The 27,770-nt window shown below is 31.3% G+C and overlaps 2 protein-coding genes and 1 long non-coding RNA gene across 3 annotated transcripts in view; 2 read left to right on the top strand and 1 right to left on the bottom strand.

Moving 5' to 3' along the window:
* Positions 1–22,668, top strand: part of RpIII128 (RNA polymerase III subunit RpIII128) — a gene marked incomplete at its 5' end in the record, with an annotated part of 25,586 nt that extends 2,918 nt beyond the window's left edge. Inside the window, 17 exon segments of the mRNA XM_014434990.3 lie at positions 42–156; positions 258–443; positions 7,736–7,849; positions 8,239–8,439; positions 10,969–11,131; positions 12,836–12,989; positions 13,070–13,170; positions 13,242–13,442; positions 14,623–14,832; positions 14,906–15,087; positions 15,585–15,677; positions 16,847–17,009; positions 17,085–17,249; positions 17,588–17,718; positions 20,780–20,943; positions 21,080–21,169; positions 22,398–22,668. Of these exon segments, the coding sequence (XP_014290476.1) occupies positions 42–156; positions 258–443; positions 7,736–7,849; positions 8,239–8,439; positions 10,969–11,131; positions 12,836–12,989; positions 13,070–13,170; positions 13,242–13,442; positions 14,623–14,832; positions 14,906–15,087; positions 15,585–15,677; positions 16,847–17,009; positions 17,085–17,249; positions 17,588–17,718; positions 20,780–20,943; positions 21,080–21,169; positions 22,398–22,527 (2,563 nt within the window). The 3' untranslated portion in view covers positions 22,528–22,668.
* On the bottom strand, positions 15,551–26,735 carry LOC106689812 (uncharacterized). Its single transcript, XR_001344497.3, has 3 exons — positions 26,194–26,735; positions 21,519–21,662; positions 15,551–15,691 (listed from the first exon to the last, which is right to left on the bottom strand). It is a non-coding gene; the product is annotated as an uncharacterized lncRNA (long non-coding RNA).
* Positions 26,736–26,790: 55 nt separating this feature from the next.
* The window catches only part of LOC106689811 (1-acyl-sn-glycerol-3-phosphate acyltransferase gamma), a gene marked incomplete at its 3' end in the record, with an annotated part of 11,741 nt that continues 10,761 nt past the window's right edge, over positions 26,791–27,770 (top strand). The window contains 1 exon segment of the mRNA XM_067051025.1: positions 26,791–27,221.

The following is a 27,770-nucleotide window of genomic DNA, read 5'->3' as shown; positions in this document are numbered from 1 at the left end:
ATATACAGTATAATGCTGTATTGTTTTACTCTTTGCTACAGTTATATTGGAAAAAGGACTAAGCAGAAGAGGTTTCTTGGTCCATCAGGAAAACCTAAACCTCCTATAGATCAAGCTAGGGATTTATTGATTTCTGTGATTTTGGCTCATGTACCGGTAAGTAACATTTTATTTTTTATATATATGTATATAAAATATATATTCATTTTATATTTCAAATAAATTTTGTTGTCAATTGCTCATCATTTTTATTTTAGGTTGAAAATTTCAATTTTAAACTAAAAGCTATTTATACTGCTTTGATGTTAAGAAGAGTTATCCAAGCTGAGACTCAACCTGAATTTATTGATGATAAAGATTATTATGGTAATAAAAGATTAGAACTTGCTGGATCATTGCTATCCCTTATGTTTGAAGATGCATTCAAAAGATTTAATACTGAGGTAGTACGAATTTTTCTTTAAAATATTTATAATTATTAAATACTTTTTAATTTACTTTATTTAAATTGTTCTGGGTCTTTCTCCCAGCTGTCTTAGACCAAGAAGATAATTTTTATTTGGTTCCTCAACGGTCTTCCAACTACTTACAGAAATGATTGTTAAATAATAATATAAAAAGTAATGATTCTTTGTAATTTGTGTCCATTTTTTATCACGTCAATGACCATGAAGATTTGTTACCAAATACTGTATGATCAAAATTCAAATAAAAGTTCAATTTTTGCAAGACTAAACTTACTTAATTATTTTAAATTTAACTCATGGAACATTAAAATGAGGTTTACATCACTGTATAAAATAAGAAAAACAATTTTTTTTTCTTTTAAATTCACTTCATTAAATTCTACACTAAGTTTTTGTAAAAAAAAATTTAATCTTTTTGATCTTTTGATTGTTAGAAATGAAGCCTCTTATGGGTAGCTGGACTTGATAATAGTCTCTTCCTTTTATTTGAGATTCCCAGACATAGCGATCTTATCATTCCTTTATCACTTCTTTCTTTAAGTGATCCAGCTGGGTTGTGGACTGATTAGTTCTAAGGAAGATTTTGCTGTATACTTTTGCTATTAGCATAGGTTACTTTTCAGTTACTAAATTTTACATAATTGGAGAAAATAAGTTTCTTGAATCTATAGCTTTTCTTAAAGAGTGCTGTATAGCTGTGAAGCTCTTTATAATGTATTTCTTCATAGCCAAGTTTTCTTTAATGGTAATGGCATTTCTACAGCTTCAGATAAGAATGCATGGTTTTAAATGCCCCTAAGCATGGTTTAATACCTGAGTTTTGATTGGTACTTAAACATTTTATTATAGATGATTTTGTCTCATTGTAAATAATGGGAGCATTAGTCTAATATGGGTTAGACAATATTTAGTCTAACCTACTACTCTTTTGTCTCTTCTTTATCCCCCTCTTTTGCCGTTACTTGCAGCGAGGAGCTTCTATCTAGCCCAGCGAATCCTCTCAGTCCCTATACTTGACCTCTTTAATTGGTTTAGAGCTTTGTCTCTTCTTTCTTGTCTAATGTAGTACAATAGAGTCCCAATAATCCAAACTTCAATAATCAAAAGGTCTGCTTATTCTGGAATTTAAATTAAGGTATATTCTCTGAATTTAAAAAGAACTAAGGTTACAATAAAACTACAATGATATAAATTATATTGTTGAAAATTTTAAGTTAAGCATTGTTCGGAACTAATTACTGTATCACTATAAATATAAAAAGGTTTAGGGTCTTATTCCGAATGAAGTATTCCAATTATCAAATATATAGTCCCATGAATCTGTGATATCACCAAATTATTGTTCTGGACCTAGCAACATTCCTAATTAGAGGAATGTTTAGAAATTTACTTGATTTTGTCCCATTTTTGAAATGAAAAATAATTTTATTCTGGAACATATGTCCCCTAAGAATAAATACATGGTTCATGTATTAAGATTTTTATCTGACAAGCATTTACAAATTTTCAGATAGTAAAATGAAATTACATAGGTATATTAGCTTTACTACTGTTTATAATGTTAATGAATATATGCCTATTTATTTTATTACAATGATTTGGAGGTTTGGTTATACAATAAGTGGAGGAATAGGTGTTGTTTAAAGGAAGGAATGGATGAGGACTGGCGAATGGAGATGGGAAGAGTATTGCAGAAGGAGGTTGCACGTATGACAAAGGATTTGCTAAAGAAGGCGGTTCTATAGGAAGGCATATATAAATCAATCGGTTGCGATCTGGCGTTTAATGAGTGGATGGATGAACGAAGAGTGAGGAGATCTAGGATATAGGTAGGGTTTTTGATTTTATGAACTTGGAATAGGAAAACACCAAGGAGGTATTGCCTTCGGGAGGTGGGATAGAGCCACTTCAACTCGGCATAACAGCGGGAGACTTGAGAACGCCTCGGGAACCCAAAGATAAATCTTGCAAAACAATTCATGAGTCTCTTCAGTCTCAACTCTAGTCCTGCAGATAGCCCTCCATACACCAAGGATCCGTAGTCGAAGTGGGGGAAGACGAGAGAGGATACTAGGAGCTGACGGGTGTTCTGAGAAATGGAATTACGGAATCTTAGGAATTGTTTGAGTACAGTTATGGATTTGCGTGTGATTTGTGAAATGTGGTTATTCCAGGAGAGGTGTTGGTCAAAGGTGACACCAAGGTTTTTTATTGTAGGATAGAAGTGAATCGGTTGGTTACTAAGGAAGAATAGAGGACAGTAAGGGAGGGAATGAAGGAGGCGGTTGGAACCAATGAGAAACTAAAAAACCTTCGTTTTTTTTTTTTTTGCATTCAGCTTCAAATCATTGTTAGACACCCATGTGTTAATGCTGTCAATAACTTCTTGTATCTTTTGGATGACCTCAAGCATCTCGGAGGGATGGAAAGGCAGGATAGATTTGGAGATCGTCTGCATATAGGTGGTATTGTGTGTGGTGAATGGACTCAGGAAGATCATTAATATAAATGGAGAAAAGGGTTGGTGAAAGTGAGGATCCCTGAGGAACACCTGGTGACAGAAGACGTTTGTCCGGAATGACAACTGTTTGGGAACGATGGGACTGGAAAGAGAGGAACCACTTTAGGACACTATTTGACATGGAAAGGTTTTGAAGTTTATTGAGGAGGATCTTATGGTTAACTGTGTCAAATGCCTTAGAAAAATCAAAAAGAACTAAAATTGATATATGATTATTGTCTATAGCTGATTGGAGTTCTTGAGAAATTTTCAATAAAGCAGATTGTGTGGAATGTTGGGAGCGAAAACTGGATTGGAAAGGATTAAGGAGAGCTTTTTGCTAGAGAAAATTATTAAGTTGGGAGTGGACTAATCTTTCTAGTGGTTTGGCCAAATTGGATAAAATGGACATTGGCCGAAAGTCGGAAACTGAAGAAGGAGAAGGTACTTTGTTTAATGGTCGGACGAGGACTTTCTTCCAGGCTTTGGGAAAAACGGAATTTAGAAGGGAGAAGTTATAAATGTGCAGGAAGGCAAGAAGAATGGTAGGGAGACAAAGTTTGATGATCTTTACAGGAATGTTATCTGAACCATAATCGTTAGGTCTGGACTTGAGGACTGCTGAGATTAAGTCATCGGGAGAAACATTCCAGAAATAAAAGTTATTGGGATCAAATGGGAGTTCAGGGATGTGAAGAGATGAAAATTCGCATGAAATTGTTGAAGGAGGAGTAGCAGCAAAGAAAGTATTAAGCTCGTCTGGATCAACTGGATAATATGGACAGGATTTAGGAATGATAACGGAGAGGTTCTTAAGGATTTTTCATTTAGATTTAGGATCAGGTGCTTGGGTGGGATAGGATGTTATGAAAGTATTGCTCCTTGGCGTGGCGTAAGGATGCTTGGGTAAGGTTTCGGAGGGACTTAAAGGTGGAATAGTGCTCTGAACTTCTGGTGCGTCTGAAGCATCTTCTGGCAGCATCTCGTTTTCTCATTAAATTTCTTATTTTTTAGTTGATCCAGGGAGCCGGAGAGCGTTTGAAAGTACATGTTTTGAGAGGAGCATGTTGGTTTAGGAATTTAAGGAGATTCGAGGATAGGCATTCAACCATATCATCAATGGATAAAAGTGAATAGATAGGTTCTAAGGAGAGGGAAAGTTCATCAAGGTAGGGACCAATGTTTTCTGTGGTTTAGGAATCAAGATTTCGCCAACTAATTTTCTTTGGTATAAGTAAGGGAGTGGGAATCTTGTAGGAAATTCTGATTAGGTCATGGAAGGAAAGAAAAAGCATAGGAATTTGGGAGGAGGATTGAAGGTTCTGTGGAGAATCAATAATAAATACATCTAGCCAGGTATCAGTGGACTGGGTATGATGTGTGGATTGGTAGGGAACAATATAAAGGTCTAGGGAGAAAATTATGTCCATAAGGTATGATCGATCGGGAGAGTCTGTGAGAAGGTTCGTGTTGAGATCACCTGCGATTATTATGTTTTGGAAGAGAGGAATATATGAAAGGAAGGAGGATTCAAATGTATCATCAAAACGGACTCGAGGTGGGCAATAAATAACAATATAGAGGAGGGAAAAGGAGCTTGACATAAGTTGCACGAAAATGTATTCCAGATGGGGGATATCAAAGGAGGGAGACTTTAAAAGGATTTTGGCCCTCAGACTGTCAAACTCCACCACCAGTAAGATCCATTCAGTCATGACGAAGGAGGGTTTAGTTGGGGATGGAGATGGAGGAAGTTGGAATGTTGGGTTTAAGCCACGTTTCTGAGATGGCAATGATGTGATAAAAATTTTGGAGGAAATAATCTAGAAATTCGTCATAATGTGCTGGAAGGGATTGGGAGTTAACATGACAGGATGTTAGGATACTAGTCATGTAGGACTAAAGGAAAGAGTGAGGAGTGGATCAAATTTATTATTGGAGTAAGGAAGGAAAATTGAGAATGTATTGAAAAGGAAGTTTGGGATAATATCAAGGGAGAGGGTACATTCACTATTTGCCAATTTGAATACAATGTGGTTGGCAATAGACTCATATTAGGCATATAAAAAATATGCTGAGTGAAAAGATAACAAATTAAATACAGTGTTAGAGTAAATTGGGAGAAATATAAAAATAATAAATAAAATTTACTAGAGATAAAATAAATACTTGAACACAATGATGATTTACTTGGTTTGAAAATGAAAATAAAAATAATGCTACTTAGAAGAGTAAATAAAAAATAAGATGAAAATAATAGATATAGATGTAAAAATGTGTTTGGAAAATATATCGGAAGAACTAAATTAAATTTACTAAAGAAAAAAAAATCATATGCACTAATAAATTAATAGCTTCTATAAAAAAGATTGTTTTTCTTAAGGTGAGAAATAAAAAAGAAAATGAGAGGTTATAATGAAAATGTAAAAATAGGAGTTCATCTAGCTTATCGCTGACTTTTGTTAAGCCAGTGACTCTTGGCTCTTAATCCATAAGCTGCCTTTATGATGCTTTGGCGTAGCTCAGGCTTATGTCACACACAGGTTGTAAGTCTGTCAGCATGTTCGTGGCTAGTGTTACCATAGTGACCCAGCACCCATTCAATGCTGACTTTATTAACGCATGAGAGTTCGTTGAGTGCTGCATAGCAGTCTTCGACAACTCTGGATCGAGTGAAGGGGTTACTGAGTGCCCCTATTGCTGCCTGGCTATCTGAGTAGATTGTAATTCTTCAATCAGAGAGCTCTTCCTGTATAAAAGTACTAGTACAATGATTTATTGCAAGTATTTCTGATTGAAATACTGAAGCATACCTCCCTAGAGAAATAGATAAACGTTCCGATGGCTTATCGCCCCGCCAGATGCCTGCTCCTGAGCCTTGGGCTGTTAGAAAGCCATCCGTGTAGCAATTAATGCCATTATTAGGCCTATATATATTAGGCCCTCGGGTGTTTCTCCTATTTTCACCAGGATGCCCCTGATTTCAAGTGAGTGGATGAGCTGGCCTTATTCGGCCTGATTTATTTTGGCTTCCATCGTTTTAATATGTTTTTTTAGATTATTGTTTTCAATTATTAGTTCTCCTATGGTTTCGTCTTGCTTTTTAGCTCTTTCCTCCATAGTCTTCAGTCTCTCGGCGTTTTTAAATATTATTTCTCCCTGCGTGTTCATGATGTTTTGATATCTTTTAGATCGTCTGGTGTTTTATGTTCTCATTCCTTACATACAAGACCCAAATGATGCTTAGTTAAAATAATTCGATTAGATAATGTATATATATATATGTTTATTGTAATATTCTGGGTTTATTAAAATTTAATAGTTTTTATTTATTCTCATATCTTAAATATAGTTTTGAAGATGACAAGGTTTAAATGATAAGATTAAATATTAAATAGATATGAGAATTTTATTTTAAATTATATATAATATTATTGACTCTTATCTCAGGGCGGATTTTCCATACAATCAGAACACAATGACACTTGACTAAATTAACAGCTACTTTTACAAATATAATTAAATCCTAGGTAGAGCAAACTAACCAATTATATATACTCCTTTAATGACTGATGGTTCTCGATGTTTTCTTCTGCATTCTTTAGGCATCTGGCGGGGCGATAAGCCATCGGAACGTTTATCTATTTCTCTAGGGAGGTATGCTTCAGTATTTCAATCAGAAATACTTGTAATAAATCATTGTACTAGTACTTTTATAGAGGAAGAGCTCTCTGATTGAAGAATTACAATCTACTCAGATAGCCAGGCAGCAATAGGGGCACTCAGTAACCCCTTCACTTGATGCAGAGTTGTCGAAGACTGCTATGCAGCACTCAACGAACTCTCATGCGTTAATAAAGTCAGCATTGAATGGGTGCTGGGTCACTATGGTAACACTAGCCACGAACATGCTGACAGACTTACAACCTGTGTGTGGCATAAGCCTGAGCTACGCCAAAGCATCATAAAGGCAGCTTATGGATTAAGAGCCAAGAGTCACTGGCTTAACAAAAGTCAGCGATAAGCTAGATGAACTCTGTAGGGGACGAAGTGATGAACTGCTTCAGCTGGAGTTCTCTTAGGATAATTACTGGGATCTATACTGGTCACTGTGGATTAAATAAACAAATGTAAGCTGACTGAGTAGATCAGCTGAATCAAATGTATATATAGACGTGCTGTACTGAATGAAAGTCAGTGCCATCCGGCAATACAAGATATGTTTTTATATATGTATTTATGTAATTAGGTTTAGTCTATTATGTATATTGTATTTGTTGTTAATAAAGATATTAGGAGGTAGGAAAAAAATAAATAAAAGTCAGTCTTTGAGATACAACGGAGTTGATCATTTTTCTCTCAAAACTGGATTGTCCTCATATTGCCACAACTAGATTATATTATTAAAAATGTAGTTATTTATTCCATTTATTGTTTTCTATTTTAGGTTTGTTTATGACTTATGTAAAAATTGTTTTGTTTTTTTCATTTTAACTTGTTTATGTTATTGTATGAAGAGTTACTCCTTATTTATTTTATTCCTATGTTTAAAGTATGTATATAGCGTTTACTTTGGCAAGTTTATGAGTTTTTTTCTTCACATTGATAATTGTATAGAAATTTATTTTATTGTAAATATTTTTTTTGTTGATTGTGTATATTTTATAGTCTTTGAGATACAACCGAGTTGATCATTTCTCTCCCCCTTTCTTTTTTTCCAGTTTTTGTGCTTACAAATGTTTAACTTATACATATCTATTTTTTTTAGCTTAAAATGATTGCTGATAAGAACATTCCTAAAATAAAGGCAGCCCAGTTTGATGTTGTTAAACATATGCGACAAGATTTAATAACTAATGCCCTGGTTCACGCTATTTCTACAGTAAGTACCCTTCAGTATAATTTAATTTAAGGAAAACTTTTTTAATTTTATGAGATCTAAGAATTTATTTATAATATAGATGAAACAATGGCTTCACTACAAAACTGCCACAGCAAATTACAGATTTGCAAAACATTTGTATGGGATTGAAGAAAACAGTTCATTTTTTGTTTCTATATTCCATAAACAATTTATATCAAGAAAATTTATTAAATCAAATTTTCATAACTTTATTTTTGTGAACCTTTGTTATTTAATAGATTTAATTTGATTATTTAATTTGTAGAATAAAAAAATAGTTAATACTTGGTTTATAAAATCTAGTTAAACTAGTTATTGGTTTCATAACAGCAGAAAAGTTTTCAAAGTAATATTTTCTTCTCTAATAGGGAAATTGGACTATTAAACGTTTCAAAATGGAACGGCATGGAGTCACTCAGGTCCTTTCCAGGCTTTCTTACATCTCGTGCCTAGGGATGATGACAAGAGTTAATTCCCAATTTGAAAAAACAAGGAAGGTGTCTGGCCCTAGGTCTCTTCAGCCATCCCAATGGGGAATGCTCTGTCCTTCTGATACTCCTGAAGGAGAGGTAACCTATCTTTATTATTTGATCATTGCAAACAATTGAAAGAAGATCTAAAATTCTTTAAATTATAATAAACTGGTGAAAGAATGCACTATAGACATTTTGCTTTATTTTCCTGTTTTTCATAATGCGGAATGTTAATAATAGTTCATCAAAATAAAGCTTTTATCATTATTGTAAACTTTTATTACCAGTAACGAGATTGCTAAGATAGATGCCATAACTCCCTCAGCTATTTAGTTCAGATACTTACTTATATATGAAATATATAGTAAGGGGGATTATTGTGGTCATGGAAAATTTTTAATTCCAGTTTCTGATGGAAATATATGTTTTGTGGTCTTAGAGTCCAATTAACTAAGTCTTGGAAAATAGTCTGTGTGTATGCATGGACGTGTGAACAGCCTAGCTTAAAAATGAAAAGTCATAAGAAACTGAAGTTACAAATTTAAGGGAAAAGACGGGGATATGCCTGGGACACGACATCTACTTTTTTGATAAAAATTGACTGACAGCAAGTGACACTTTACAGAATCAATTTTCTCAAAAATGGCTCTAACAATTTTGATTTAACTCTATGTCAATGTACAATGGACTGTACTTTAATATCAGATAGGTCTTATCCTCATCGAAATAGTTTGACAGGGCTTAAATGATGAAGGTTTCAAAAATTTTCCTCTAATATATCTTCATTTTTTTTTTATTTGAAATAAATAATGAGTTCTCATTGTTGAGAGTAATAAAGAATGGATAAATACAAAATATTAAATAATTTAATGAATGGAATAGTGAGAACACAGTTCAAATCTGAAAAACCGAGACCGCTTGATCTCTTCCCACATATCTAGGTGACTTCATTATCTTTTGTTAAACTGTGGTATTTTGTGAGGAAAAAGTTAATAATCATTATTGCTACCACAAGAAACCTAACATATGAATTTTTACAGTAACAGAATAATAAAAAACTTTTGTTGAAATTTATGCCATTGAGGTTGGTAAGTGAAAGTTATGTAATGCGTGCACCACACCAGATTTTTTTGAAAAAAGTTAATAACATTTGATTTAATTTAACCCAATGTTAAGTGTAAAATGTTAATATAATTTTTGTTTTCAACTTTCTTAATAATGTTGCTACTTTTCTCAGTAACAGATTAATTATATTGTTAATAACATTGTCTATAAGATCAATTTTTCAATTGATCTGATGATAGCCTGGTCAAAAAATATTAGTAACACAATGTTTGTTAACTTGGTTGAAGAAGGGAAGATTATTTGTGGTGTGGGATGGGTTAGTTTTCATTTGAAAAGGAATTTAACAGTACAAGATCCAGTTATTAGTCCACCAGCAACTGAAATCAAATTTCTCTAATTAGTATCTTCACGTTGCCGATTCATTTTACTATCGGGTGGAACTATAAATGTAAAAACTTTTACCAAGTCATAAGTCTATATTGCTTTCTCACTGTTTTATCTTTTTCTTTTCTTTATATATAGTGTTATATTATTTTTTAATTATTAGTGGTAACTTATGTCCTTCAAATCCTAGCAAGGTTACCAAATGTGTTGTGATATGCTACTCCAGTCAAATATTATTCTTTATTATTGTTTGAAATACTATTTTAATTATTAGTAAGAAATTGAATTTTTTAAAATAAATCTGACTTAATATTTTTACTAATTAAGCAATATAATATATTAATTTTATTATACAATTAACAATCCTATCATTTCAATTAACTACCTTTTTGGGGGGATTTATTGTCTATCAATTATGAAAATAACGATTGAGATAAAGAAATTTGAATATCAATATAACTGAGTCCAAATATTATTTAGTCTTAAGATTTTCAATGAGGTGTTGACAGTTGACCGTAGACTAATATGTGGAGAAGATGATCCAGGTGTAGTCAACAAATAAACAAAAACTATTTTATTTGTGTTTATTTCCTGACTGCACCCCCGACCATCTTCTTCATGTTCTAAGATTTTATTCGCTTATTATTGTGTTATTATATTGCTGATGAATAAGGCTATAAAAGAGTATGAAATTATTCCAGTTACTTCATTTCCAAAAAATATTAATTTTAAAATAAATTTCAATCAGTTAATATGAGGATGAATAAGAATAAAATTCATTTATAATACTAAGACTGAGGCCATATCAAATATAATGCTGTTCTTAAATACCTTTATGTATGAATACTTCTCATAAATGAATATCATGAGATTTTTAAGGATCTGACTCAGTTTATTCTTAATTTTTTTGGAAATGTTATATGTTGGTCTATTTTATTTCCTTTGTAGAACACTAAATATATATTGCTAATTCATTATTTTGGACTGCATATTGATCTGTAAGGTAGCCTTTGTGAACATTTTTAGGTTATCAAGTTATATTCTTACTTAGCAGAAAAATGTCATATATTTGTTGTAATAGTTATGAATTTTTTATTTTTTTTATTTCAAGTTATCAAATTAAAATATTTTAAATTAGTAGTGTATTTAAAATTTAAATTTTTTTATTATATATAGGCATGTGGCCTCGTAAAGAATCTTGCTCTGATGACCCACATTACTACTGAAGTTGAGGAGGGACCAATTATTAAAACAGCACACAACATGGGTGTCGAATCAGTACAATTCCTTGGAGGAGAAGAAATGTACTATCCGAACATTTATACTGTTTTCCTTAATGGTTAGATTTATTTTGATGTTTCCTCTTTTATTAATTATTAATTCTTTTATACTAAATGCTACTTCTATAAAGGTCTGCTACATAATTAGAGATGTGTAGAATTTATCTAATACTAAAACTAAAGAACACCAACCAGGTTATGGGGTGACTGTCACGTATAATAATTCTCTATTATCTTCAATAACATTAGACAAATCCATATCAACCAATTAAATAATTTTAATAGTGAGAGCCTCTGCTCTTATTTAATCTTGATGACCTTTCATTACAATGAGATTAGATTTGAAGGGGCAAGTGGATGAAGGGTCTTTCTAATATTTTTTGAATCTTTAATGTGGATGAATGGGATAGGTGCCTATCTAGATTGTATGAGGTACTCTAACCTCAAAATCTAATTTATAACTGATACCTAGATGTAGAAGGGTTTGAAGAACACTTGAAAAAATGTGTGGGTTTCGCGCCGTTGGGCGCCTGACGTGACAACTTTACGCTAAATATTGGAATAATAATATTAATTAAACGCTTTCTAAAGTCACTTTGTCGATCACTGTTAGATTTAGGATCATTTTCTCGTTTACTACCCATGTTCACTAGTTCAATACCAGTTGTATACTGATTCAATCTTGATATATAGTAGCTATTATAGATTTTTAATTAATACCAAAATTTTATTATGCGCATATTCCTTATTTCAGACATAATTTAATGATCAGAATACATCATTACCCCCACCACCGCACTCTCCGTTACGCTACACTTTTCCCTACATGACTTCCATTATCTATAACCTCAATTACCCCCACTACTATACTACTAAGCCACGTCCATTCTATTTCCGTTATGCTACACTTTTGCCTACATGACTCCCTGCAATCTAATTTATAAGACGTTGTCACGTCAAAATAACAAGCTTTCCAACAAAAATAAAAATTGAACCTTGTTTTTATTTTTTTAAATTTACTATTTGTTACATAACCCTTTCATCCACCTACCCCTTCGATCATCTTTACCAATGACAATATCTGGGTTCATTATAATCATGTATTATAAAATACAAAGGAATAAAAAATAAATTGTTTCTTAGCATGATATAATGAACTAAGGATAATGAATAAATGTACAAAATGAATAATATTATATATTAAACATTACTGGCATATAATTTACTCTTAATAAAATACATGAACGCCATTCCTGAGCTACCTAACCTTCATCCTTTCATTGTTAGCGTCCTCTTTATTTTACTGAATATGTATGCACCCACCACTAGAATTGAAAATAATGCCTAAAGTTAATTAATTACTGGTGGTCCTCATCTCTATATCAGGTCCTATTCCTTGTAAACTGACTTAAGTTGAGATGTTCTTGACAAAAATGTGTATACACTCACAAAATCATATTTTGTAGCTTTTAGTTTATCTATAAAGTCTTTTATATAATGTGCACTCAATTTCAATTCATGGAAATTGTTGACTGTGGTTTTAATCTAGGAAATGATGGTTGGGAATGTGATCAAATGATAAAACTGTTTTAATATGCGCTAACATTATGTTTATTCAGTATCCATGAAATTAGTTTTTAAAAATACCACTAGTAATATTGATGGTACATTGTAAATAACTTATCTTATATTCAGCTAAATCCAACTCTTATCGTTGTTACTGCATTAACTATTATCATATTAATTTTTTTTTCATTTCAAAGGTAACATTCTTGGAATAATAGGAAATCATCGTCAATTCATAAAAATTTTCAGACTACTGCGGAGGTGTGGTCGCATTGACGGTTTTGTCTCTATCTATCCGCATCACAAACATAAGTCCGTCTATATAAGCTCTGATGGTGGACGACTTTGTCGGTAATTAACATTTTTAATAGGTATATAATATTTTTTGTTAAGAAATATCAACTTTAATTCAATATATATCTTTTTTTTAGGCCATATATAATTGTTGAAAATGGAAAACCTCTAGTAAATTCAACTCATATTAATAAGCTTTCTGATGGACTACTGACATTTGAAGATTTTCTTAATGAAGGTACTTTCTGTGAGCAGAAAAGCCTAACCAACAGCAATTTTTTTTTTGGACTAATCCCTCTTTTTCTTTAGGTTTAATTGAATACTTGGATGTAAATGAGGAAAATGACAGCATGATTGCTTTAAATGAAAATGAAGTAACTTTGAAAACAACTCACCTTGAAGTAGCTGATTTCACTCTTCTTGGTGTTTGTGCTGCATTAGTCCCTTATCCCCATCACAATCAAAGTCCACGTAATACTTACCAATGCGCTATGGGAAAGCAGGCCATGGGTTAGTATATGCTATCTTGATGATTTTTCTTATTATCTTATTAAACTGTAATTTCTTATATAAACAAAAATAACTTTAACTGATTGAAACAAATTTAAATGATAAAATATTAACATAAATTAAACATTGAATTCCAAATTATCTACTTTTCATAAATGTTATAAAATACTTGTTTGTTGATATTTCAATTGAAGTTCACTGCTTGTTGAGAAGACTTCTTGATGATTCTTTATAATCATTTTCAGCTTCACAACTTTACTTAAATTAGTTTTAAATATTTTAGTTTGAACATCATTGCATTTATTTGATCATGATAACTAATTAAATTCGAATGTTTACTTTTATTGTTAAAGTCATTATATTTGACTTTTAGAATTCTTATAATTAGTAAAAACATTTGATCTAATCTTTTAAATTAAAACAACTTTTTCTGGCCAGATTGATACATGTTTTGCCGGTATGAGTTCTTAAATGCAACTAACAGGATCAGATTTATCAGTGCCTGGCATCAGCCAAAAAATAAAACAAATGGATGTCTTTTTCCTTTTTAAATTACCACTTTGCTGTCTCTTTATGTTTAAAAATAATCATTTATTAGTTATTAAATTGTAATAAATTTGATCTGCTTCATATACACAAAATAACAAGTTTTATAAGTTCTTATTGCTGCTATATATTTCTAATTATAAGTGCATGGCAATCGACGCTTGTTATATCTAGGCTATGTTGTTCCATTGTATTGAAAAAATCATCCTAATATTTAAATATTTGAATTTATATACATTAAAAAATATATTCATTTCACTTACAAATGGTTAAATAAATGTTATTTATGAACACAATGCATTAATATGCTATTTAAAATGTCTAGTAACTCTGTATTTCAAAGAAATTATTTATAGATCGAAAATAATGCTTAATTCAGACTTATGAAATAAATTATAACTTTTTACATACAAAACACTCACACTTTCTTTAATCCTTTAAATAATACTAATATTAATTGATATATTATATATATCATATATACTGTTTTTTTATATTTTTCACAATATTCATGTTTAATAATTTAATTTCTAATGTCGCTACTCTGTTCATGGTAACGGTTAACATTTTTTATTTTATTTTATAAAAGATGTAAAATATCACTAAAATATTTTTTTTTTTTTCATTTTTAAAGGAACTATTGGATATAATCAGAGAAATCGAATCGATACTCTAATGTACAATTTAGTCTACCCTCAAGCTCCTATGGTAAAAAGTAGAGCATTGGATTTAATAAATTTTGATAAATTGCCAGCAGGCCAGAATGCTGTCGTAGCAGTAATGAGTTATTCTGGCTATGATATTGAAGATGCTTTGATATTAAATAAAGCTTCTATTGACCGAGGTAATCTGAATTATGCATTCCCTACAACATTATTTTCAGAACTTCTTTTTTATTAACCTATTAATAATTATAGGTTATGGTCGATGCTTGGTATATAGAAATTCAAGATGTAACTTAAAGCAATATGCTAATCAAACATATGATCGAATCATGCCTCCTCTATTAGAGGCTGAAACATTAACTGCTCCATACAAACACCAAGCTCTTGATTCTGATGGCATTGCAGCTCCTGGAGAAATAGTGAAAGACAGACAGGTAAGATGACCAAATAATATTTTCTCATTCATTACAAGAATATTATTCTGAGCCATTCAGTAAGTGTAAATTTTTATATTTGGTCCACAATTTCTTGTCATTATATGCAATTGTTACTTAATTGTGATTTTAAACATTATTTCTGTTATAGTAATGTTCATCATAAATATTATATTTTATTTAAATGTTAGTTATATAAATATTTATTTTAAGGTGTGTGTCGGTATATATAGACACACACACACACAGTCATATATTTATTTTACCCAGTGCTGAATATCTTTATTTTACAATGCATTCACTATTCATTAAGTACTAAAGGGATTTTAAAATACCTACTCTTAGTTTATGTTAGCCAATTTTATTTTTTTGAGTTTTACATTCTGATAGTCCAAGTTATAGATATGTTTATTAAAAACAAAAAATTTGTAGAAAATTTTTTGGAATAGTTTAGTTATTCCTGGTTTCAAAAGGATTAATACGGATGTCTTCTTCAGGTTCTGGTCAACAAAACAATGCCTGTGGTCAGTGGAGCTGCTACAACTCCAGGAATGCCTGGACAATCTATGCCTAATGTTGAGCACAAAGAGGTGGTTTTCATTTCCTTTAATTATACTAAGAATTAATTTAGGATATATATCAACAATTATGCTTTTTTTAAAATACTTCTGATGGTAGCTTTAGTATAAAATCGTAAAACCACTGCTACATGATGCAATGAACGTGTACCCCAAATTATTAAACTTGATGAATTATTATCACAAGGCATTGGTAGCTCGTAATTGGACATTCGCTCACACAATACATTCAGTGTTAGTAAGGTACCATGTAAACAAGGTAGCATCATGCAGTAACAGCTTTACTTGAATAGCATAGTTTTAATCCACATCTAGTTAAGCCTAAATATGCTTCAGTTCAAAACTTCATACAATAAACCTTTTGCACTTACCCCAGCCTGAAAAGGGTACTAACTTATAAAAAGGTAAATGCATACTTTACATACCTAAAATAATGTAATTTAATTATTATTTTTATTTGAATATGGTAAAGTAGCAGGTAAGTGCAATAATTTGCTTAGTTATTGATTAATTAGTTAGTTATTGATATTGAAAAAAAAATATGGTATATCAGGCAGCAAGGTACTATGGCAGGTATAAAATAAACAATTAGGATCCCTTTGACATTACCTCATACGATATGCTCCCGTCAAAGAGCAATGTTTTGGTGCACTCAAGTTGAATGTCATGTCCTGTAATTTTTTTTTTTTTGTTTTTTGCAAATATGAGAAATCATTAAAAAAACACAAAATTTTATTTTTTTTGTTATGGCTTATTACACACAAAGTTAGCATTTTATGCAACAGGTTAATTTTATCCATATTATACTTTATAATCTTATCAATTTTCCTTTACTTCATTTATATCTACACTTCTGTGATGTCATTCACTAGTCTTTATATTTCCTCTACTCTATATTTTCTAATTTATTTATCTTGTATTACGCTATCTGTTATTACTTTTATCAATTATTAATGTTATTGCTTCTTAACATTCTTATTTTTTCATTTGTAATTTTACCTCTTGTCATGTAATATTTCATTCTTTATACTTTTAATATATTTTCACCTTTGTATCTTGTTCTTTGTTGGCTATAATGTGGGATGAAACATCTGCCTTCAATTAGTAGTTTCTATTATTTTTTGGAGCTGTTTTTGACTCCCACTCCTTGCTTAAACTTATTTTAATCTCTTTCATTATAGGTCCCAGTATCTTACAAAGGATCTGTTGAGAGCTGTATTGACAAAGTGATGATATCATCGAATAATGAAGAAGCTTTTCTTATTAAAATATTATTACGACAAACTAGACGTCCAGAAATTGGCGACAAGTTCAGTAGTAGGCATGGTCAGAAGGGTGTCACTGGTAAAAATAGTTCTGTTATCAATTTAGTGATTTTCTACCTCCGCAATAAATTTTAATGCTTTGATTTTTTGTTAGGCCTGATTGTGGAACAGGAGGACATGCCATTTAATGATTATGGAATATGCCCAGATATGATCATGAATCCTCATGGTTTTCCATCTCGTATGACAGTGGGGAAGCTAATTGAATTATTAGCTGGGAAATCTGGAGTATTAGAGGGAAAATTCCAATATGGTACAGGTATGTGGTCAATTCTAATTTATTAATAATTTTGGTATCCATTCTATTTAGTTAAAATTATTTCATTTATGTATAAGAAGATGGTCAGGGTTGCGGTCAAAAGTGAAACAAAAATAGTTTACACCTATTTTTGTTTCACTTTTGACCGCAACCCTGACCATCTTCTTATATATCAATTTTTACGGTCAACTATATATACATATATTTCATTTATGATTAGTCTCATTTTTCTTACTCTTGATTTATGTTTGTTTTTTCCATCAACTTGTTTTAATTAAATAAAAATATAACTATAAGTAAAATAAAATTCTTTATTTACTCTTTCTTTCTTGTTATAGCATTTGGGGGTGCAAAAGTAGAAGATATTTGTGAAGAGCTTGTTAAAAATGGTTTTAATTACCAAGGCAAAGATTTTTTTTATTCTGGTATCACTGGAGAACCTCTTGAAGCATATATCTACTCGGGTCCTGTAAGTATTTTTGGGATAATGCCATAGCAATATACACACCTATTTATTTTCCTTTTGGTTTTATTTCAAAGGAGTTTGATGAATCCAATTCTTTCAAAGCCATGGGAACCATAAATGTTATAGATTAAATACTTTTGTAAATAATGCATGAAATTGGTCCTGTGATACATGCATGATTAGAACTCGAAGAACTTTGTTTTCATATTTATTCTTAGATTGCACTGGGTCTATATTTATTCTTGGTGCAGTTATTTTATAGTATAATGTTCTAATCCTATGTAGATAAAAACCATGCCATAGGATTGATATTTTTTGATGTTGTTAAGTATTTTATATAGGGATTGAATATTATACATAGTGGTGCCCAAAAGAAATCAAAATTATGTTATGGAGCTGGAGGTGGAGTTTTAGTAGCACTGCATTATGTAGCTATGTAGTCATTCCCAAGTCAGTAAGCCAAGTGTCATTAGTAAAGAAAGTTCTATTCACCTTGTTTGAATTCTTTGATTACTGTTGTTTTGTGTGATAGCTGTTTTTCCATTGGCTGAAAAACTTTGGATGGGAGTCAACTTATGCTTCTTGCTCAGAAAAAATTTACAGATTTAAAAAAAAGTAAAATGATGATTGATAAGAAACCTAGCTGTGTTCATGATCTAAATGTTGAAAAAATTCAAGCAAGTACTCTAGGAGTTTGACAACAGATCGTTAAAGAAGTTTTAAAGAAAGAGGTTTGATTTCTGACAGCTACTAGTTTTTGCACTACAATACCACCTTGTGCGTATACCAATTTTTGAATGAAGATGGCGCAACTCCTGTGTCCCATCTCCCTTATTCATCCAACTCAACTCCTATTATTTCCCCTTATGAAAGAAGAAGAGGCATGAAAAAGAAGCATTTTTGGGCATACTCTTTTCACGAGAAGGCCATTTGAAAATCAACTATTATATAAAGCAATTGTCACTGAAACTTCAGTATGCCATCGACTTTGAAACTGACCACACAGTCCTTCGCACCAGAGTTTAGTGTTTCATCAGTTCTAAAAATTGTTTTTATGAATTATATAAAATTGAATTTGTGTTATCTTACATTGATAGCAGTGAATTATCAATCATAAATGCTTGTGATAGTGATAATCTGGTCCCAACCGATGACAGTTCAACTTCATCAGAGAGTACTAGACAGAACAACGCAATGGGCATTAAATACAAATCTAATATGACAAGAATTGACCGAAATAGTATGCTACACCGCTGCAATTGACACAAAGACATTTTACTGATATTATTCTGCCAACTGCCAATAAGGCAGCCAATAAGTATAGACTTTGTGTATTGTACTGTTCAAAAGGAATAAGTGGAAAAAAAAGTGAGGAAGGAAATAAGATACTACTACCAGATTGTGGTGTAGGCTTATGTATCCTGTGTTTTAAAATCTGTTATACACGGGCTAATTACTAATGTGGTACATATAAAACAAATTTATTTACATTTTTGTTTTTCAAGCCAAAGTATTTCGGAATATGGAAAAATTTACATTTTTTGAACTAGAATTCATAATTTTACCACACTGTGAAAGGGTTAATATAATGTGGATATTAATAAATGAAAGGTATTTTATTATGAAAAGTAGTAATGACGATTGGTTTCTTTGTAAATCATCATCATTATATACTACACGTTTTAGTGTAAAACATTCTAAAGCAGATATTGGCACACATAATATTATAATTTCTTTACATGGATTTAGTGAATGACACAATTTCTTCCTTATTAAACTATACTAGTTTATTTCATATCTACTATACTACTAGTATAGTTTAATAAGGAAGAAATTGTGTCATTCAATAAATCCATATAATACCATAAGAATCTTCCAGTTAAAGGATTATTAAATTTATAATTTCTTTATTTTACAAAACATGTTTAAAAATAATGTTTGAAATGATAGCATGATCATAATTTTATTATTTATCTTATTAAATCTAGGGAAATGTATATCAATAATAAACCAAAACATGTGCTCTAACTCCAATGTGCCATATCTTTTCTAATAATCGTCCATCAATAGATTAGAAGAAGAATTGCTGAAGATCAATATGGTCACAAACCCTACAAAAACAGAAGTAATGAGGGTTGGGAAGAAGCCGAGGAAAATTATGTGTATTATCAGGGTTGAATACAAGGTCCTCAAACTGGTGAAAACTTCAAATAACTGAGAACACACCTTAAAGAAGGTGGCTACATTGATTTAGAGGTGACCGGGCAAATCATAGCAATAGGAAGGATGTTTGAAGCAGTTAGGAAAGATTTTCTTAACAGGTAAGAGGTGGAAAAGAAAAGTGGCCATATTCAGGTCAAAATTTCTCCCCATTCTAACATACTCTTTGGAATCATGGACACTGTCAAAAAATATAGATATGCATCAATAAAGAATACAAATGTCAAGAATGAGATTTCTCCAAAAAATCAAGGGAAAAATGAGAAGAGATCGAGTACATAACACCAATCATCAAATTGAACTTCTATGTTAAGCTGGCCAACGACGTGATAGAGGAAAATCGGCTATGATGGCTTGGATACCTTCTCAGATTGGAGCCGAGCAGACTTGCATGGCCTATCATCCCAAAGTAGAGGGGAAATGAGGAAAAGGGCGACCAAGAATGAAATGGAAGGATGAAGTAAAGATGGACTTCCAAAGAAGAGGACTTCATGGAATGATAGAATGCAACTTGTGGAAGACCGACAGAGCTGGATAGGATGCTATAAACTTCCTTCTCACACTGCTTGGGCGGTTCATAGAGGATTGAATAAGATGATGATGGTCTCATTTAATTTTTTTTTTTTTTTTAGAGTTTTCATTTACCTTTAAAATGACTAAAGGTATTCTTTTTTAAGCTATGTATTAAAAAAAGAATGTATTCTTTTTGAGCTATGTGCTAATAAAGTTTCCTTTTCTTAGACAGCGATTATAATTGGGCACTTTTTTTATTTTATTGTCTTATTTATTATCACCCGTAAACTGTTTGATAAAAGTACCTATGGTTTGATGTTAATTTTTTTAGGTTTACTATCAGAAACTAAAACACATGGTCCAAGACAAAATGCATGCTCGCAGTAGAGGCCCGAGAGCAGTACTTACCAGACAGCCAACTGAGGGTAAGAGCAGGGAAGGAGGTTTAAGAGTGGGGGAGATGGAACGGGACTGTCTTATTAGCTATGGTGCTAGGTTCGTAGTTATAAGTATTTACTTTATTTTTTATTCTTATAATGAATATATCCAACATGTCTTAAATTTATCATATTTTATATTATCTTTTTTCTTGTGAATAAGGATATTTTTATTTATTTATATTTTGTTTTAGTATGATGCTGATCGAAAGATTGATGATATCTAGTGATGCTTTTGATGTTGATGTCTGTAACTTATGTGGTCGTCTTGCTTACTCTGGTTGGTATGTATCATTTCCAGTGGCTATTTTTTTTTACATGTTTCCTATTTTGCATCAGTTTTTTATCGTGCTTCTCTAATTTTAAACAGTTATACTTAATATAGATCATAATTACTTCAACCTTATTTATTACTCTTAGATAATATCAGAATTTGATATCAATAAAATTAATCTCATCTCATCTGAGGCCTCCATTTTTCTTCAGGGGGGTAGAAAAAAAAACTAGTTCATTCCACTAACTTTGCTTATCACTCCCTCTCTCTCAAACACATACTCGATCTATATTCTGTCTTACCTTACGCAACTCATTCTCTCTATTTGTCTCTGAGTGAAGTATGAATGTTAAAATTACTTATTAGCTCCAACTGTTTCAGCTGAGATGGTGTATTATGTTCTCTCAAGTACTTCATCTCCAAACAGCTCCGGATTTCAATTTCAAATAATTTATACTCTTCTTCTTGTAGTAAATTTGTTGCTTCACTCCTTGTCCTTGCAACTGTGACAAGAATTAAAGAATTACTTTTCTTCCCATAATTATGGTTATTAACTTACATTAACCGTAGTCAAAGTGTTGAATCTTGTCTAAAATAATACACAAAGCAAGCAAATCAGAATTTAAAATATTGGCCATTCAATTCTAAATACATTTAACAATGTTACTCATTTGTTTCACTCTCTGACCACTATTTTACAATTTTTTTTATCCTGCCATCGGATAAAAAATTAAAACAATAGTATTTAATTAATTTATTTATATCTTGGACATTTCAGTAATGTCAATGATGTATCCCTTTTCAGTCAATTATTGAAGTCATTGACCATTATCATTTCACAATTGTTTTTAATATTTTATTGTTATTTTGTTGACATAAAACAATTAGATCTTTCTAAATTTGAAATCAAAACTGTTCCTCATATATTTCTTGTACTTATAAGATGTTTAGCTAAGTATGATCCTTATATTTATTGGATCATATTCTATATAATTTGGAAATCATATTGAAAATATACAATTTAAATAAATATTTTCCCTCAGTTAGTTTAATATAATTTTTATAATTCATTTATACTTTGTATAAACATTTGATTTGAGACTGTTATTTAATATATTTAATAATACATTTATTATAATAATAATTCAATATAAAATTTATTTTATTTTTTAAGCTTAATTGCTATAATGAGCTTTAGAAATCTTTTAATAAATTAATCACTTTTAATTTTTTTTTAGGTGCCATGGTTGCAATAGTAGTGCTTCAGTATCTACAATCAGAATACCTTATGCCTGTAAACTTTTATTTCAAGAACTACAATCAATGAATGTTGTACCTAGGCTCACATTGAAAAACTATTGTGATTGATTGGGTTTATTTATCCATAAATAATGGATTTTTAATGTAAATATTTCATCATATTGCTTTGCAATTAGTGTAAATAATAAATTTTGTAAATATCAATAATGTAATTGTACAAAATTGTTATAATATATACATTTCTTTTTATGTTTTTTATTTATTATATTTCCTAATTATTATTATCAAATAAGTACCTTGTAATAAAATAAACCACAGGGTTATAAATCATGTATTATTCAAATGTATATAGACTTTATCTTATTAGTAAAGGTATTGAGAAGATGATACATATCATAAATACTAAAATTATATTATTTGGCTTTATTAGCATACTATGAAAGTACGATTTGAGATGTTCTTTTTAAAAAAATAGTTATTTTTACTTTTCTCATTGGTAATAAGATAAAATGAGTTAGCAAAAAGTGATATTAAATGCAACTGTAGATACACTGTTAAATGGCATGCTAAAGCCACTCAACTCAATCCCAGCAATCTGGAAAATTACAACTTGAATAATCAGTGTTCTGGCATTTCTAACAAGGATTCCCACCAGTTTAGCTACCCCTTAAGATTTTAAGTTGTACATTTTCTATTTTCGAGTTTAACATATGAGCCAGATGTTCATTTAGGTAAGTGTATTCTAGTTATCAACCGTTAACATAAAAGTAATTATTGACAAATAGTGGGAACCCCAAGCCTTGCTTGGTATTTGGACTAGCAAATAGTGCTTCATTTTCACCAAATGAGCCCATTAACAAATATTAGGTTTCTATCCCTCATTCTATGAAAAGGAACTCCTTTGTTTATAGATAACCACAACTTCATAATGCTGGAATGGGCATGGCCTTCTTAATTGACAAGAAACAAATATTTTAAAAAATGGTCAGTTTCGAATGGATCTGAACTGATGAAGCTCTACAAAGTGGGGTGAAATGTCAGCAAATAAATAGTTGCTAACTATTCTTGTTTTCTTGTGACCACACCCCAGACCATCTTCATAATTTGAATTAATATGGTCAATTATATATATAATACTTTTATTTTTCTAATTAATTAAGGATTAATTTCCTAAATTAAGCTGGGAATCCACTGCAGGACCACATTAGTGCCTTGGAGTGTCAGGTCCTGGAGGAGGGATTGGCATTCAGAAACAGCATTTGACAGACTTTTATGTGTGTTAGTAACAAAAAGGATAGCTGCTTGAGAGACAGTTAAGAAAACAGCATTCTGATCTTGCCTTCTAAACAGAGTTCTTAATCGAAACAGAGACCTATATCGCTTTTGAAATATTTGCTTAAAATCAAATTAAGGTAGTTTAATCGAGCAAAATTTAAAAGCGTCTGAAATCGAAAAACGGCGTAAATTCCTTACCTACTGCAATGCTTGATTGGAATAAACCCCTGCTCTAGCATTTCTAAAGGTTGTTTCAGCTGATCCGTCCGTATACATGTGAAGCCAATCCTGAGGAGGGCTTTCGCTTTTAACTCATAGCCAGGTGTTTTCTTATCAATCTGGAGGAGTTGCAGCTCTACCTTGCTCGTGTGAAAGTGGATTGGGAAATGTGCCAGCATAAATGTTTTCCTCTCTTAGCAATAAAACCCTCTTTCTTCAAGTAAAGCCTTGGCTTTCAGCATGAAGGATTATTGTGTCTTGAGCTATTGAGTTGTAATTTTGTAGTTATTCCAAACCATAGGTCCGCTCTTTGCATTCGCTCATGAAGACACATTGTAGCTTGCTCACGTCGTTTAGAAAGAGGTTCTATTGTTGTTTGCAGCTCCAAAGCTGCAACAGGGGTTGAGCGCGGTACACCCAAGATTAGACGCAGGCTTGTTGTTTTGCTGGCTATCTAGCCTATTTAGGGATGCATCAGTGGGAGTACAAATGACCTCAGAACCGTATTAACCAGGACGGACATGAGTCATCTGCAAGACCCATCCCATCCTGGGTTGCTCCTCATGTCTTTCCTCTAATGCGTTTTAGGAGCTTTAGCATTTTTCCACCATCTCTTCAATTTGCCTGTTCCAATTCATTTTTTTCCGTAAATTAACTCTTAGATATTTGTTCTTGACCAGGGAACATTATTATAACTGACTTCCAGCTGGTGCACTTTCTTCGACAATGTGAACAGTTGAAACTAAGTTTTCTGGGTATTCACTTTAATTTCATCAGGCGCAGCCTAGTTGAAAAGCTTAATCAGTGCCTCATTTATTATTCTTATTGGCCCATTTTCCACCGAAATCTGATTGAGTACTTTACATAAATAAAATGTTTCGAATTTTAAAGTGTTTTTATTTTACATAAGTTTTGTATTCTATAATTTGTTGCAAAAACTTTAGGTGTAGATTGGCGCATTAGCAGCATTTTTGCTGCGATAGCGTTAATAGGTAAGTATCCGCACCTCTTTCGGGCAGCTATTACAATACAAACGTAACTCATAATCTTATTTAACGGATTCAATATTCCTATATTGCGTGCTCTCTTAGGTCCATTACGTCTCGATTTGCATTGCTAAATCCTTTCGAAGAGCCATGGGCCCTCCTCTCTCATCTGCTTAGCACTTTAACTTCCGACATACGGGAAACAACTCTTGAGACAAGGCTCCCACAGTAGCTAGGTCTTACCTGTTGCCAGAATTATTTTAAGTGATTGCTTAAGTATGAACCTATCACGATGTGTGTTTCTTATCTTACTAACTTAACATAAGCCTTGCCTTAATTTCTCAACTTAAGCCAACATACGATTGAGGCGAAACTGATTATTTATTAAATCAAGAACAGACAAAAGCCTCAGACAGAACCTCTTCCACAACAGTTCACGAAATGTTATTCCTATTTAACTTACTTCACTAATCCTCTGGCAGCTACTAAGGGCTCCAGCGACACAGTTTCTTCTCTTTAATTCCCTTTAGTTAAGGGCTCATTGAAATGAAAATGAAAACATAAATTCAAGCGTTTTTAGCATTTAATATGAATTGATAGACTGTCTGACCGAAGACCCAGATAGTCTTTACTTTCTTGAGTTTCATCGATTAATTCACTCTCACTTCTCTCAACTCAAGCGGTCTAAGTCAGTATTAGAGATTACCCCTTGTGATTTTAATACTTTGTCAATACCAGGTTAATGAGGTCCATACGATCATCCCTAGTTACATGGGGAGATAAATGTTCCTAATATTCATCGATTGTTTACCAATAAATCACATTAAATTTTACTTGATTTGTGTAAATTTAATACCACCTTATAAAAAGGCTGACAAACAACTAAAAAGTACCGGCGATAAGTTATGGTCGTTTAAGTGATCAAAAATATTTGGAAGGTTCAAATTAATTAACTTTTTAAAAATATATGTTTAATTATAATATCGCTGCCTTTCTTAAATAGTGTCTGCCTTTCTTAAATAGTCGCTGCCTTTCATTTTATTTTTTGTTTGAGATATTCCATAAACTGTAACGTTAATTTGTAACAACTCTAATAACTTGAGGAACGTCTGTAGGACATTAATAAAGAAAATAGCCGTAGTCTACAGTACTCACTATATTTGGGATATGTCTAATTCTAAATTAAGTATAAAATTTTGTCAAATGTGCCACTATTGAAGAAATGCATATATCTAATTAATATTTAGATAATACAAGTTAGAATAGAAATTGCAAAATAATCGCAAGAGCTTACTTTTTCTTCTTCGTAATACGATTCGATTCCTCTTACCTATTTGCTTTCTTTCCATCATACACTCCTTTATTTCTCGGTCTAATTTCCGACATTAAAATCCATTGAGTAAAAGTATCCCTTTATAGTTTATGTAACGAAAAATCTTGTGATAAAGTACTCTTTCTAGACTCAAGATCTGTTGTAATGTAATAAACTAAGGGATGAAATAAAACCAACGTTATTAATCAGCTTGTGGAAGCAGAATATAGGGTTTTTCTCACTAATTATTCACCGTTCTCTAAAATATGATATGTAGCATTTTTTTTTCTGCTTGATATTATCAAAACGATATTTACATTTTACACAATATTACAAGTATTTTAAAACTGCAATGCTGCCATGCCATAGTTTCCATTGTGTTTTTCAGTTTTCATTAGAATATATTACATAATAATTTAATGAAGAGGAACCAAATTCAAGACATCTCCACTTGAAATTCAAGATATATCCCCTTGAATTTCCTTTCGTCATCAGATAAAACATTTTATGGTCAAAATATTCTACACATGATATCGATGTATTATAAAAGTTTTAAATCTGATTTCAATTTCATTACATCATTAATGGCGAACAGAATTTAGAACTAAACAGAACAATTTCAAGTTTTTCTTAAAAACTTGTATTTATTAATTTTACAAAGCGCGTCTGATCGTTAAATTATTTCTATGAAACTTTGACATTAAATTTACTGATGTGTTAATTTTTTATCGTAATGGTAAAACTGTTAAGAGTATTGTTTATGACAAAGTTTCTTAGTTATGTTATCAAGTGGTAGATAACCCGTCAGAAACTATTTCCAATATGATTGTTGTTTCCTTTAGATATTAATTCCCTTGAAGTGCTACAGAAACTTAATTTCGTTTCACACATGAATTCGTGAACGCCTAGGAATTGTTCAGTCGTTTTGAAATATAACCATCAAGAAGGGGTTGCTTTGATAAGGAGACTAAAGTTCAGAAGTTATCTATTTTTAAAATCCATTTAATAACGTATGTTGATGACTTCATTAGTGAATAGATTTACATTTTATCTTTTAAATCTAATTAGTAGATTTTGTAAAACAGTCCATCAGTGCCATTAAGCTTTTGCATTGAAATTATAATTCTTAATTTGTATTTCCATAAATGTTAATCACAAAAATGAAAATGCATTATAATGAATTAAAGAACTTTTCCTTTATTGAATGTGTGAAATGTTTTGATACCAACTAAAATTTCCTTCTTGTCATCTTAATTGTTTCTTACCTTAATCTCGCGTAATTTGTATTCCATACAGAACAGTAAACTGGCATTTCATTATGAAATTATTTTCTATTCAAAATATCAATATAACCCTCTGTTAATATCCATTGTAAAAATATATTAAACTACTGACTTTGGAATAGACTAATGCTAATGCTATAGATATATGTTAAGCCTAATCAATTTTTTATAATTTGTATTATATATATTTTGAAATTTATTTTTAATTGATATGTAAAGAATAGTATTTTGATACATTTTTAAAATAAAATTTAACTAATAAACAGTCATATATAA

Source organism: Halyomorpha halys, unplaced genomic scaffold (assembly GCF_000696795.3).
Source record: "Halyomorpha halys isolate HHAL.00 unplaced genomic scaffold, Hhal_1.1 Scaffold1475.1, whole genome shotgun sequence".
Classification (NCBI taxonomy): domain Eukaryota; kingdom Metazoa; phylum Arthropoda; class Insecta; order Hemiptera; family Pentatomidae; genus Halyomorpha; species Halyomorpha halys.
Note: the sequence above shows the minus strand (reverse complement) of the source record. Positions and strands in the feature narration are given on the sequence as shown.